Below are 15194 nucleotides of genomic sequence, written 5' to 3' on the forward strand. Positions count from 1 at the left end.
TTGATTCTAATGATATTTTTCTCTTCTTAGTTAATATGAAATTAAAAATAATTACATAAAACAATTTCAAAGTTAAAGGAGTTAATTTTTTCTAATTTGTTTCAAACTTTCTGGATCTACCATTCCCTTATCCTGCAAGTAACTCCATGCTAACAGAAGAGCATATTTCAAACACAAAAGTGATCTTGAGGCAAATTAGCTCAAGAAACACTGACCTCTGAAAGTAGGTTTCAATTTAAAAAATAAGATAAAATTGTCAACTCAATTACCCAGAGGTATGAAAAGATATCGTTATTTCAAAATTACTTATTTGGAACTAGAATGGACCACTTTTTCTTCAGTAAATCCAACCTAACAGGCATTTTCTATTTAGGATAATTAACAAAAAGTTGATAATTCCAAGTCAAACACTGGAATAGAAGAGAAGTAACCTGGTAGCATGCTGAGAAATTAAGGGGAAGACAGTATAGGATTCAAATCTTTCATCTACTAAATCCAAAAAGCAAATAAACTGATTATAAACCTCTTCGTGATGGAGTAGAAAGACAACACTAGGAAACAAGAGATCTAAGTTCTTCTGCTAGTCTTGCTGAAGTCATTTAGACTCTTTTCTATGAAATGGTGGGATTCAAGTTAAGTCTTCAGTCCCTTCTATCTTTTACGGTTCTATAAACTTCAGTTTCTTTAATTACAAAATGCCCTACTTTCTTCACAGAAAGAGGTGTTATGAAAATCAAATGAGAAAATGCTCCTGAAAATAGCTCTGTAAAACATTACATATGTCGTATGGATGAGGTATTATATATGATTAAGATCCCTTTTTATCTCTAAAACTCCTTGAAATGGCATCTCTACTTTTGTAGATAGTCCACTGTATCCTTAGAGCTAGACAGTTCTGATCCTCATGCAGGTCCATGAACATTTGTTATGGTCTACATCTCCAACCACTGTTTTTAACCCAACCCTCAACGCCACCATTTCAAAAATACGTGTCACTGGTTATAATGGGTTGTAGATGAATTAGCAAAAAACATCACATTACTTAAAAAAGTAACTCGGAAAACAACTTGGTCAAAACTACCATCATAAGAGTATGAAAGACAACATATAGACACATATCATGGCTCCTAGCCTACTGTCCTTTCCAATAAGCCAAACCACTACTATAAGTGAATCAAGATCAGTGTAACATAACCCGAGTTTAACATAAGAAAAATTATCTAAAATAAGCTTAAATAATTTTCACATCAAAGAGCCTCAGTCTTGCTTTTAAAATGAAACCAAGGCATTGAATATTAGGAAGCATTCTTCCTTGAAATTCAGCAATATGTCCCAGCTTCAGTGCTTCTCAAATTAGCTTTATTTTTCCATAGCAATTTAATCTTTTAAATGATACAATACCTCCATGTTCAGCAAACTTTGGGTTTGACAGACTCACCTTGCAGAATTTGAGACCATTTTTGTACTGCTTCTGTTCATAACATTTCTGGCAAGAAAAAATTAACAGATGAAAGATTATTTTATAAAATAAATGATTATTAGCAAGGTCAAGCTTTTTTCAAATAATTAACAATTTGCATTTCCTGTTTTTCAATACTATCCATATCTTTTGACCATTTATTCATTATGAACTAGGAGTTATCACAGAAATGCAATGGAAAAAGTCTTCTTTTCTTTCTCTTTTGCTTTCTTTCGTTATTACATATAATGCTACTATGAGATCTTTTTTTCATTTTAGGTTACATTTTAGGGCCCCTAACAATGTAATCTAAAATGAAAAAAGATCTCATAATAGCATTATATGTAATAACAAAAGAAAGAGAAAGAAAAGAAGAAAAAGTACATAATCTAACCAACAATATAGGAATGGTTAGTTTGGGTACATTAATACAAAGAAATTCATGAAGACTTCTATTAAATAATGTAAAGTGGAAGAAAACGAGCAGAACCAGAACAACAGTGCAAAAACTACAATCATATGAGGAAAAAGTAAATAAGGAGAAAAAATCCTAACAGGAACTGGAACTGAAAGAGTATTATGATACATATCACAGAAAAAATTTTCAGGCTATTCACCCCACCTTATCTGCATCTCAAAACTCCTTAACATCATTCTTCCCATTTTCTCCTCCTTTCTCTGGTCTCTAATGAAGCTAATTAGCCTACATCCTTAACCAAGGAGAATGATTGCAAAGGCAAATGTACATATGTATCTAGATCCTTTATGATCCAATGTTCTCCAACAGATTACCCCTAATTCTCCCACTTCTTAAATGCCAACCACGATAGCTTCTTATCAGTCTTCATACTTCCTAATCTCCCTACAGTATTTGACATTGTCGACCACCCTACCTGCCCCTCCTATCAACTGTCTCTTCAATCACCTTTGTTACATCATCTTTAATATAACGCCCCCTAATGGTGAGTGTACAGGGAGAGAGAGAAATGGAGAATTAGGATAGGGTAAATCACCTCACATAAAAGAGGCATGAAAAAGCTTTTACAGTGGAGGGGAAGAGAGAGGAGGTATGGGGGAGTGAGTGAAACTTGTTTCCATCAGAATTAGCTCAAAGAGGGAATAACACACATTCAATTGGGTATAGAAATCTATCTTATCCTACAAGAAAGTAGGAGAGGAAGGGTTTGCTAAAAGAAGGGATGGGGTGATAGAAGGGAGGGCAGATTGGGGGAGTAGTCAAAAAGAAAACACTTGAGGAGGACAAGGTAAAAGGAGAGAGAGAATAGAATAAACAGGAGGGAATAGGATGGAGGGGAATACATTTAGCAACAATACTTATGAAAAAAAATTTTGAAGCAGGTTTCTCTGGTAAGGGCCTCATTCTCAAATATGTAGAGAACTGAGTCAAATTTATAAAAATAAAAGCCATTCCACAATTAATAAATGATCAAAAGATATAAGTTTTCAGATGAAGTAATCAAAGCTATCTATAACCATATGAAAAAATTCTTTAATTCACTACTGATTGGAGAAATGCAAATTAAAACAATTCTAAGGAACTACCTCATACCTATTAGATTCGCTAAATAGGACAAAAAAGGAGAACAACAAATGTTAGAGGGAACACGGGAAAAATGACACATTGATGCACCGTTGGTGGAGTTGTGAGCTGATTCAACCATTCTGTAGAGTAATTTGGAAATATGCCCAAAGGGCTATAAAACCAAGCATACCCTTTAATCTAGCAAATTCTGCCGCAGTGTCTATATCCTAAAAGAGATTTTAAAAAAAAAAGGAAAAGGACCTATATGTACAAAAAGATTTATAGCAGCTCTCTTCTGGTGGCAAAAAATTGGAAATTCAGAGGGTGCCCATCAATTGGGGAATGGCTGAACAAATTATGTTATGTGATTATGATGGAATACTATTGGGCTATAAGAAATGATGAGCAGGATGCTCTGAGAAAAAACCTGGAAAGACTGACATGAGCTGATGCAAAGTGAAATGTACTGTGTACAAAGTAACAGCAATATTGTGTGATAGTCGGCTATTGACTATTCTCAGCAATACAATGATCCAAGACAACTCTGAAGGAATTATGACCAAAAAAAAATGCTATCCATCCCCAGAGAGAAAACTGACGCTGTCTAAATACAAATTGAAAGATACTTTTTTTATTTTATTTTTCTTGAGGGTTTTTTTTTTTGGTCTATGTTTTCTTTCATAACATGACTATTATGGAAACGGTTTGCATGACTATACAACCTATGTCAAACTGTATGGGGGGGGAGGGAGGAAGGGAGAGAATTTGGAACTCAAAATTTTGAAAACAAATGTTAAAAACTGTTTTTACATGTAACTGGGGGAAAAATAATTTTTTAAAAGAATGGATAAAAATACCCAACAATTTAGTACAAACAAGAAACACATTTGAAACATAAGTACATACATAGTCAAAGTAAAGAATCCAAACATAACTCATTATGCTTTACATAACTCCAAAAAGGCAGGAACTACAATCATGAGTTCTGATGAGACATTGTAAACTGGTAACATTAAGAGAGATAAACAGGAAAATTATATTATGTTTCAAGGAATTATTTACAATGAAATAGAAGTATTAATATGTACAAACTAGTGTAACTTCTGAAAAGGAATATCTAATTGAACTTCAAAGACATGACAGTAAGAATAAATATGAAAGACTTAAATATTTCACTAAAAGAGCTAACAAAGATTAATGAAAAGGAAAATGAGAACATGAACAGAATCATGAAAATAATAAAATGTGAAAGACTTCTAGCAATTTCTGAATACCAATTATGTTTGCTATCTTTACAAAAATCAAGGCATAAAAAAATCTTAAACATAAAAATTGTAAACACATTTTAGATCACAATACAGTAAAAATATAAATAAAATTTTTAAAAGTTAGAGCTGAACATAAACTAAGTAGTGACATCCTAAACAACGAGTGGATTAAAGAACAAATCATAAAAACTAGAACTATTCAAAAGAGGATAACAACAACAAATTAAAATTTATATGATGCAATTAGAGCTATCTTCAGAGGAAAATTATCATCTCTGAAAATATATTAGTAAAATACAAAGGGAGTGAAATGAGCTGAGGATGCAATTTAAGAACCAAGATCAACAAATGAATAAGCACAAAAGAAAATTTAAAAGAAAAATGATATTAAAAATAAAAGGACCATGATAAAATAAATAGAAGAGAGGCTTCCCTTTGGGGGGGGGGGTAGAGAAATAAAACAAAAAACAAAATCCGCAATCATGCCAACGTGCTTTTAAAAGGAGAAAAATTGCAAAGAGGAGACAAACTATTATTTATTGATGACATGTCGACACAGAAAATCCCAAAGAATCAGTAAAGACACTAATTCAAATTAGTAGTATCATCAAAGCAGCAGGTTACAAAATAAAAGATCAATAGAATTTCTATAGAATGATAATAAAACCCAGGAGGAAATCACAGAAAAAGGGGCTACATTTAAAATAACTATATACATATATATCTAGTTGTTAATCTATCAAGGCACACCTAAAACCTATAAATATAGAACTACAAAACACTTAACTATAGCTAGGTCCTAATTAGTGTGAATAATCAATCTGATGGGGTTGGAATCTGGGCCCCAGAAAGGAAAAACCCTGTACTTTCCCACATGGCCAAATATCTGGCATTCCCCTGAGGCTATAATCCCATCAACTGGCTTTTCATTGTGGCTACACCCAATATCCCCTCCATTGTCTTACCTCCCTAAGGCCCCCATATTTACCACCCTGAATCCTAGCTAGGGTCCATTCTCCCTTGGCCAGGAGGTCCAGGTCCCAGGAGTTCTGTTCACCCCAGCTTACAAGCCACTCCCATCCAAATATCCTTAGGCCCTTCCTCCCGTCACCCCAAACTACTTGGTCACTCCTAAATCCCTCCCACAGTCTTTCTGTCTATAAGGTCCATCTTGTCTCCATTAAAATGCTCAGATTCCTTAAGAGTCTAGCCAATATGGTGAATCTTCAAATAAACCTTGTTTTTGGCTGCAAGGCTTGGGTTGGGGCAGCTAGGTGGTACAGTGGATAGAGCACCAGCCCTTTAGTCAGGAGGACCTGAGTTCAAATATGACCTCAGACCAAACACTTGTCACTTACTAGCTGTGTGATCCCGGGCAAGTCACTTAACCCCAACTGCCTTAAAAAAGAAAAAAAAAGGCTCAACAAAATGAAAAAAAAAAAAAAAAAAAAAGAAGGCGCCTTGGGTCAAATTCTTTCGGGAGGAAATGGCCGGGGGCATTTTAAGTCCTACACATCCTGGCCCCACCCAATCTTTCCAACCTTATCACAATTGTTACTCTTTATGCTCCCCACTATTTCTGCTATTCTGCTTTCTATCCACTATCTCCATGCTTTACATTGGTTGTCTCCAATGCCTGCTCACCTTCTCTTGGAATCCCTAGTTTCCTTGAAGAACTAGCTTAGTCATCACCCTCTCACCAACCCTAGATTTTCATCCCCTCAGCTGCTCCTTCCCTCCCCTCTTCAAATCATTTTGTATCTATTTTGTGTGCACCTACTTATGTACATGTTGTTACATTAGAAATGTAAATTCCTTCAGGTCACAGACTGTTTCACTTTTGTCTTTGTATCCCCTTAGCATGGAGACATATATAGAAAGTAATGTATTCTGCATTCTCAATGACAGGTACTCTGAGAAGGGAACAACCAACATTTCCCAAAATCAATTTGGAGATAAAGGAAACACCATTAAATTTAATAACCTCTAATTTCAAAACTTCAAAGAGCAGTGACTTCAGTATAGGTACTTCTTCCACAAACATTGGTGCAAAGTCAAATAGACAGGTATTTTATTAAGCATCTACTATGTGTCAAGCACTGTGCTAAGTGCTGAAAATACAAAGAAAGGCAAAAACAGTCCTAACCCTCAAGGAGTTCACATGGACGTTAAGAACTATGTACAAAATATATATATATATACAGAATAAAAAAGGAGCTAATCTCAGAGGGAAAGTACTTTACACCTCAGTGTAGTCTCCCTAAGTTTTCTATGGTCACAGAATCATAGATTTAGAACTGTAACTGACCACAGAAGCCACCTAAAAGTGAGCCAGTTGGTAAGCCAAACCCCCTAGGAACTTGGCTAAGATTGTCTTCTACCAAAAACAAACAAACAAACAAAAAACCTTCTCACTAAAGCCTTTTTAGATTGGTAGGACCTGTAGGGGTCCAAATTCTCTAGTATAGGTTTTTTGAGAATCCAGAGACACCTCCTCAACAAAACAAAAAGTATCACTTTCTTTATGCATGTAATGTCTGTCTTTATGCTGATCATACCAAATTTTTTCTGTCCAGAAAAAGGCAATATAATGAGAAGAAAAGCTTTTAGTCATTTTTAAGGCATATTGCCAAATGCTCTTAAATTAAACAACCTTAATAGTATTTCACAAAACAGCTTTAATGTTTTCTGGCCAAAAGTGAAAAATCTGAAAAAGAATAAAAATGCAGTTTGCCCAACTCCATCCCCTGAAATGAGATGATGCTACAATGAACATATTGTCTCATTTCACCAATGAAACTATTGTTCCTGAAAGTGAACCACAATGCTTGTACTGAAGATTATAAAATGTCTTTTACCTTACAGAGTAAATACCTGTCCTTATTTGTTAATTCTGAAAAATGCGGCATAATGGGTGACACTTTAAAAGTCATGTTATGTGTATATTTTAGTATTCAAGAAACAAAGTGTAAAGGCTAGCTTAGTTTAAAACCCGGAGCAACAACTCTGAGTTTTTCTCTGCCTATGATTCATTCTTTTAACGGTTCTAAAATTAGTACTTTATTTACAGCAAAGAGGTGGTGGAACCTAGACAGCCCGTGAATAGCTTGAAAACAAGAAAGGCTAGTTTTAGCCAGAATTTTTATTTTTAAAGGAGCTAGACCTATCAACTCGCTCTCAACACTCGATAAAATTTGAGGGCTAGTAGTCCTAAATGTGAGACTTAAGGAGAGTCTTAGTGAGAAAACTAGATTTAAGACTGTTACACCTGCCTTCCACATCAGTAATAAAACTTGAAAACTGAGGAAGGCAAGCATCCATGCGAGGTTCGCTCCCTTCCTGTCACGACACTAGGTGTTATCGATCCCTATCAGGAGGGTTCCCCCACCTCTGCCCCAAACCAGCACCCCCGCAGCACGAGCGCATCTGCCCGGCTCCCCGTGTCCAGAAGAGTGAGGACCTAGAACTGAGCTCCCCGTAAATCCCTTTTCCGAACAAGTTGGTAAAAGGTGAGTTGTCTTCCAAAGGGGGCAGCAGCAAGCCTCAACTATGACTGCTTTTTCTTTAAGCCCTCCTCGGTACGTGTTTTCTAGGGGGCAGGGGGGCACTTGGCCAGCCACTTCTGCTGGTGGGCTCCACCATCAGTCCCAAGGCGTGCGTACGCGGAGCCGGACCCGAGACCCCGAAGCGCGAGGATCCGGGCGAGATCGGACGAGGAAGTGCGACGGGCAGGGTGGAGGATGCTCCCGGGGCGCCCACGGGCCCCCGGGGCCGGGCCGATCCCGGGGAGGAGGGGAGGCAGCGCCCCGCGCCCCCGCAGCGCCCTGGGGGCAGGGAAGCGCAGGCGAGGCCGGGGTGGCCGCGGACCGTGCCCCGCTCTCCGGGGCGGCTCCCGGCCACTCACCAGGATCTGTCTGAAGAGGTTACTCTCATTGGGCAGCAGCTGCACGGACGGCATGGCGGGGCCTGAGGGAGGCCGCGGCGAGGCCCCGGGGCTCCAGCTTCGGGGGCTCGCGCCCTGGGCGGCCGCCGAGGCTAAGGGAGCTCTCCTCGGACGCCCACCCGCCGGGCCAGCTCATCAGCCCCGGCTGTGGACGCGGCTCCAAGGTCAAGGCCGTGGGGGCGGGAGAAGAGGGGAGGAAGGACGGTCGGGGGTCGCAGAACTCTCTCGGACCGGCTCCCCTTACCGCCGCCGCGGCGGGGCTGGGGGCAGGGGCGGGGCGGAGGCTCTGCGCGAGGCAATGATAGCAGCCGGCGCTGCCCGCCCCCTTCCTAAACTCGCCGGAGTGCGCCTGCGCGCAGAGGATTGGGGCTAGGGGGCGGGGTTTCAGGGTGATCTAGAGAAGACCGGAAGAGGGCGCCCTGGAGCAGAATCCCCATTTGCTCCCTCCAGGCTTGGGCTACTTAAATAAGAATAGGAATCCTTACTTTCCCCGGGGGATTTCATTGGTTCTCAAAAGTGCAGACCAGGGTCCAAACTAGTTTCATAATATCATCAACCCAATATTGTTGATATATAGATAATATGGTCCAACAATACATAGATTGTAAAGTCCATTAACATCCTCCTCTCTTTTCCAGCTACATGTCTCTGTGAGGCTGGATTGTCTTTCTGTCCTTCAACCAAAGCAACTTGTCAGTCAGTCATTCAGTCAGTCAACAAGCATATAATAAGTGCTTACTATGTGACAGGCACACAGATACAAGTATACAAATATTGTGACAGATTGAATGCAGAAGCAGAGAGGCAGATCTAGCTGCCATCTGTTAAATCAGATATTAAAGAGTTGCAAAAATATGTAAAATGATGCAACTCTTCTCATTAATTTTTGTTTTTGGAAAATAGAGTGATTTTTTCATTTTTTACAAATAAGTTAATTTATTTTAATGAATTGATTTTTTTTAATTTATCAGTTATAAAAGTATATTAAAAGTATGTAAAGTATATAAAAATTATCAGTTATAATAATACTGATGATATATAATATTGATAACCCAAATAAACAAAAGCTCTTTGAGGAAAGGGAGGGAGTTTCAATAACTTTTAAGAATGTAAAGGGGTCCTGAGACCAAAGTGTGAAACCCACCAGACGAGGGGACTCCGTACTGAGAAAAGTCCTTTTATGAAGGAAAGTCTTTCTACCAAGGTGAGTCAGCACTTTCTCTGAAATTAGAGAGATGACTAGAGCAGAGGTATCAAATATTCAACATCTTGCTGATTGCTGCCCTGCTGGAACCAAATGTAAGTGGGAAATATTTAAAAAATAAAAATAGAGTAAAACACAGATGACACTATAGCTTAAAACATAAGTCAGTATGCTGCCCAGATCCTTCTGTATGGATTAGTAGCCTACATTTCTATTTGAGTTTGATACCACTGGCCTACAGTACTGATAAGTTAAGTGACTTGCCTTGGAACATACATATAATGTCAGAGGTGGGAGGTGAAGCCCTATTTTCCCTGAAGTCTAACTATTACACCATGCGATGTCTGAGAATAACTGAAATTTATATATAGCACTTTAGAGTATGCAAGTACATTAGCTCATTTCACTCTCACAACTCTGTGAAGTATGTTTATTATCCCCATTTCACTGATGGGGAAATTGTGACTTACTAAGGATGGTTGACTTATTCATAGTCACACCTCATAAAGGTCACAAGGGGATTTGAACAGAGGTCTTCTTGACTCAATGTCCAGCATTCTATCTACTAGCTATTAAAATTCCTTGATTCTTAGAATCTAAGGTTCAGTCTAAGTAGCCAAGTAGCCTGTGACTAGATAGAGAGCTCAGGGCCTGGAGTCAGAAGACTTGAGTTCACATTTGTCTTTAGATACTAACTAGCTGTGTGACTCTGGGCAAGTAACTTAACCTCAGTCTTACTCAATTTCCTTATCTGTAAAAATGGGGATAATAATAGCACTGAGTTCCCAGCGTTGTTATAAGGATCAAATGAGATAATATTTGTAAAGTACTTTGCAAACCTTAAACCACTCTGTAAATGTGGTTTTTGTCCTATGGGACAATTATTTTTATTGTCCCATGTGGCAAAAGAATATGTTAGCCTTCCCCAGGAGAAGAAAGAGTGTTGCTGCTTTGGGGTTTCTATAGTACTTGTAATAAAAAACAAATTATCATTTAATTTTATGCTAACTTTGTAATCTAGCATCATTGGCCTTCTTTCAGACTTTGAACTCCAGCTCCCTGCTCTCTGGCTTTTCACTAGTTGTCCTCCTCACCTCCTCTTACTGGCTTCTTCTGTCTTCCTTCAAGACTCAGTTCAAATCCTATTCAGGGGAGGCTAGCCACCCCCTTCACTCTATCATCCCTTTGCTCAAATATTACCTTCTATGTACTCTGTATATATCTGTCACGCCAACAGTGTCTTTCAGACTGTATGTGAATCATACAGTAGATGGACAAGGACGACGTCTGTATGAAAGTTTTTATTACAGCACTGACCTAACTTAAATATGTATAATCTCTTCCCTGACCTGGGTGTATGCAAAGCTTTCCTACCTACCTCTTGGTACCAAATTCTAGCAGGAGTATTCCTCTACTTTCTTTCTGGTTGCTAACAGCAGAGAGAGCTCCATTCCCCCAAACGAAGTACACATAAACACACATTTATGGCAGTCGTCAGTGTCATTTGTGAGGAACTACATGGAGGCAAGAAATTGGGGCCTTATATTGCCATTTCTACAGCCAAACAAAGCCTACAATTAAAGAGTAAATAGAGGTCATACCTTAATGGCTATGGGTGGGTATAGTGGTGTCAGCTCTGGTGACAAATGACCAAAAAGTCACAGGGGTTTTGTAACCACTGTTAACTCCAATAATACCAAAGAGCTCACACAGGTTAAAACAAAAAGCTTTCTTTATTCCATTGTGGGAGGGACCCTAAACACGTATTGGGGCCTCCTCTATCTAGTAGAAGAGCAGGGCTAAATCTTGAATTACATGTTTGTGGCTAGACAAAGACTCAACAGTAGTGAGGCAAGGTTGTCCAGTGACAAAAAGTCCATCCATAGCCGGGCTTCATGTCTGGGCCTGTTGGTGCTTGCCTGAGCTCAGGGACCATCAGTTCTGTGATTTAGTTACAGAAGACTTCATCTGGAAGGTGAACGCAGAGGATTGTTGTTACGCCAAGCTCAGGGCACAGCTTGCTTGCTGGGCCTTAGCTCTAGAAAACAAGGTGTCTCCTAATAGTAAAAAGGGAGGAGTGGGGGGGGGGAGGAGCTAGGTGGCACAAGTGAACAGAGCAACGGCCCTGGAGTCAGGAGAACCTGAGCTCAATTCCAACCTCAGACACATAACACTTACTAGCTGTATGACTTTGGGCAAGTCACTTAACCCCAATTGCCTCGAAAAAAAAAAGAGGGAGAGAGAGAGGAGTAAAAAGAGAGGGGTGGTGTTGAAGTCTGACAGTAGATAGAACCCTGGATTTGTATATCCAACCATTTGTGGTTAAATCCTAGGCACTTTACTACTTTAGTAGCTATGTTGCTTCACAATTTTGATCATTCTGTTTTGAGGTTTTGAAGAGTAACCTTTGGCCAGGACAGCATGAAGACAGTAGAGGGATCATCCTTGGCCCCTCCAAGGAGAGGTGTTGCCACCACTCTCCTGGCCTTTGCTCTGGTCTGTCAGCAACCACAAGCAAGAACGAAAGGCTTTTAGACCCCAGAACTAGCTCTGAAAAAAAAAAAACACCTGATAGGAATGTAGGTCTCTCTTGGACAAAGGTCAGGGAAGATGAGGCTAGAGATGTCTGTTCTGTCTCCTTTGCATTTCCGCACAACTATAGCCCCTCACCATATGTGGTCCTTCTCTCCACTTGGGGCACCATAAATATTTTGGGGCTTTAGGGCTAGATTTTTTTTTTAAAGGTAGGACAATTTACTTTTTTTGTCCTGTGCAGTTTTCATTTAGATTTCTTGAAATGTAGCTCTGAAAAAACAATCTTTTTAAAAAAAGATGGTTTTAAAGGAATCACTGATTCTCTGTACCGGCCAATTGTGTTTCAAATGGAACTTCTTTAAACCCAGATCATTCTAGCTGTTATTGATTGGCCAATAATAGGTCCCAGCCCAAGCCTTACTTGCTCCTTGTTTGGCTTTGATGGGGTCAGAGTGAGTATAAATAGCAACCATTTCTGTTCTGGCCAGAAACTGAGGTTCTTCCCCTCCCACGTTGATTTTTTTTTTTTTGAATAGGCAAACTAGGCCATCTTTCGCTTAATTTCTTACCTATCATTAAATCACTGAATGGGTGTTGCCCAAGACAAACTGAGATCTGTGAAAGACCTTAGTTTAAAAAGGCCAAGGTCTCCCCCTGCATCCGGGGTCTGGGGTCATCTCCAGTCATCCTGACTTGGCACTAGACTCAGATAACTCTGGAGGAGAGAATGAGGCTGATCACTTTGCACAGCCCTGCCTCACTTAAATCCAATTAACTTGCGAGTCAAGACGTCACCCTCTGGATGTCATGGGTCCTCTTTGAGAGCCAAGGATGAGGAACAACAGCAATCTCATTTGAGACTCATGACAGCTTTGTAAGATGGGTGCTATTATTATCCTCATTTCACTATGGGGGGAATGACTGGCCCAGAGTCACATAATTAATAAGTATCTGAGACTAAATTTGAACCCAGGTTTTCCTGACTCTAGTCCAGGCCCAGCACTCTATCCGCCTGCACCACCAGCTGCTCCTGAGTGCACTATAAGCCCTCGTGTCCCCTACTGATCTCCAGTGATCCCAAATACAAACTTAAACATTTCCTGAAGTTGTTTTTCTCTGTCCTAAGAACAGCATTTTTTCCATTAAAAAGAATCTTAAATGCACTTAATACATGTCTGGGGCTATGCTAACACTGTAATAGAGATGGAGGGTTAAAATTTTGTCCAGTGCACTAAGGGAAAGGGAGAAAATTGGAACATAATTTGGAAAATCCTGGCGTCTGGGTCACTAGTTCTTTGTTGTAAAAACTGTGCAATTGAGTTTTTGAATTACACTGACTTCCCAAACAAGGCCCTATTTTATTTTATTTTATTTTTTCTTAAGATATAGTACAACAGTGTGGGACATAGCCAAAAAAGCACTGGAAGGAGCCGGCAACCCCGGGGTCCAGCCCTGGGGCGGAGGATGATCCCTCCACTGTCTTCATGCTGTCCTGGCCAAAGATCACTCTTCAAAACCTCAAAACAGAAGGATCAAAATTGTGAAGTAAAAAGTCCAGTGGTCCAGTCTGTACTGGAGTTCTCATTTGCAGTTCTTTCTGCATCAGTATTCTTGTGATATACAATCAGAATCCCCAAAGTGGTCTATACCGCCTAAGCCTTCCAGGGAATTAGTGTGCCTCAAAGGACCCATGGGGGATGCAGATACTGCCTCTAGAGTTCCTTTCTGGTGAAAGCACTCTCTGGCCTCTCCAGGGGGGAGAGGCGGGGAGAAACAACCCAACACTGCGAAGAGACTACAACTCCCGATAGGCAACGGGTCTTGCATCCGTCGACGGGCAACCAAGCCCCGCCTCCCAGGCTTCATGGAAGGGGCTGTCCAATGGCAGGGCTTCGTCCGCGGAGCCGGCGGGTTAGGCTGAGAGTTCCAGGCAGGGAGAAGACAGTTCTGGGAGAAGTCTGCTCGCTTCGAGCTGTAGCCGCGCGGAGGGAGCCGTGGCCTTTGGGGAAGAGGAATAAGCACCGGGGGCTATTGGAGAATGCCCGTCCATTCCCGCGGGGACAAGAAAGAGACGAGCCATCCCGATGAAATGGAGGTGGACTACGCCGAGAACGAGGGAAGCAGCTCGGAGGACGAGGACACCGAGAGCTCGTCGGTGTCCGAGGATGGGGACAGCTCAGACATGGATGATGAAGACTGTGAGAGAAGAAGAATGGAATGCTTAGATGAAATGTCGGACCTTGAGAAACAGTTCACAGACCTCAGAGATCAGCTTTATAAAGAACGGTTAAGTCAAGTGGATGCAAAGCTACGAGAAGTAATAGCTGGGAAGGCGCCAGAATATTTGGAACCCCTGGCAACTTTGCAAGAAAATACGCGAATCCGAACGAAGGTAGCAGGAATCTATAGGGAACTCTGCTTAGAATCAGCGACGAACAAATATGAATGTGAAATCCAAGCTTCTCGCCAGCACCGGGAGAGTGAAAAACTCTTGCTGTGTGATACTATACAGAGTGAACTAGAAGAGAAAATTAGAAGGCTGGAGGAAGATAGGCACAGCATTGACGTCACCTCAGAGCTGTGGCATGATGAGCTTCAGTCAAGGAAAAAAAGAAAGAATCCCTTCAGCCCAGACAGAAAGAAGCCAGTGGTTGTATCAGGCCCCTATATAGTTTACATGTTACAAGACCTAGACATTCTTGAAGATTGGACAACAATTAGAAAGGCAATGGCTACACTCGGTGCACATAGAATAAAGGCAGAACCACCTGTGAAGCTGGAAAAACACTTGCACAGTGCTAAGTCTGAAGAGGGAAGATTGTATTATGATGGTGAATGGTATATACGTGGACAAACGATATGTATTGATAAGAAAGATGAATGCCCCACAAGTGCCATAATTACAACAATTAACCATGATGAAGTTTGGTTTAAGAGGTCTGATGGAAGCAAATCTAAACTTTATATTTCCCAGCTTCAGAAAGGAAAATATTCAATAAAACATTCATAATCACTATCAGTTGTTAACTAAACCTACCTGTATTAGTGTTACCATGTGTGGTGTGCCATGGGAGTAAAAATATATTCAATAATTTTTACATTCTCATAACATTATGAGAGTATTCATATTTGTAGGTAGTATTATATACACTTAATATATATATATACATATACTTTTTTAATGCTGAGAAAAATGTAGTCATGATGACCAAGATATTTTACCTCTAAGTTGAGTCTAACAC

The 15194-nt window shown here is 40.2% G+C and overlaps 2 protein-coding genes across 2 annotated transcripts in view; one reads left to right on the forward strand and one right to left on the reverse strand.

Annotated features, from left to right (window-relative positions):
* The window catches only part of NAA16 (N(alpha)-acetyltransferase 16, NatA auxiliary subunit), an 82799-nt gene extending 74549 nt beyond the window's left edge, over nt 1-8250 (reverse strand). Inside the window, 2 exon segments of the mRNA XM_027873458.1 lie at nt 1402-1486; nt 8175-8250. Coding sequence (XP_027729259.1) covers nt 1402-1486; nt 8175-8228 — 139 coding nt within the window. The 5' untranslated portion in view covers nt 8229-8250.
* A 5625-nt stretch (nt 8251-13875) lies between these two features.
* Nucleotides 13876-14962, forward strand: LOC114051462 (breast cancer metastasis-suppressor 1-like protein). Its single transcript, XM_027873852.1, has one exon. The coding sequence runs from the start codon at nt 13991-13993 to the stop codon at nt 14960-14962; it is 972 nt and encodes a 323-aa protein (XP_027729653.1). The 5' UTR covers nt 13876-13990.
* The last annotated feature ends 232 nt before the right edge of the window (nt 14963-15194 follow it).

This window comes from Vombatus ursinus, unplaced genomic scaffold (assembly GCF_900497805.2).
Source record: "Vombatus ursinus unplaced genomic scaffold, bare-nosed wombat genome assembly UNPS02014802.1, whole genome shotgun sequence".
Lineage (NCBI taxonomy): Eukaryota > Metazoa > Chordata > Mammalia > Diprotodontia > Vombatidae > Vombatus > Vombatus ursinus.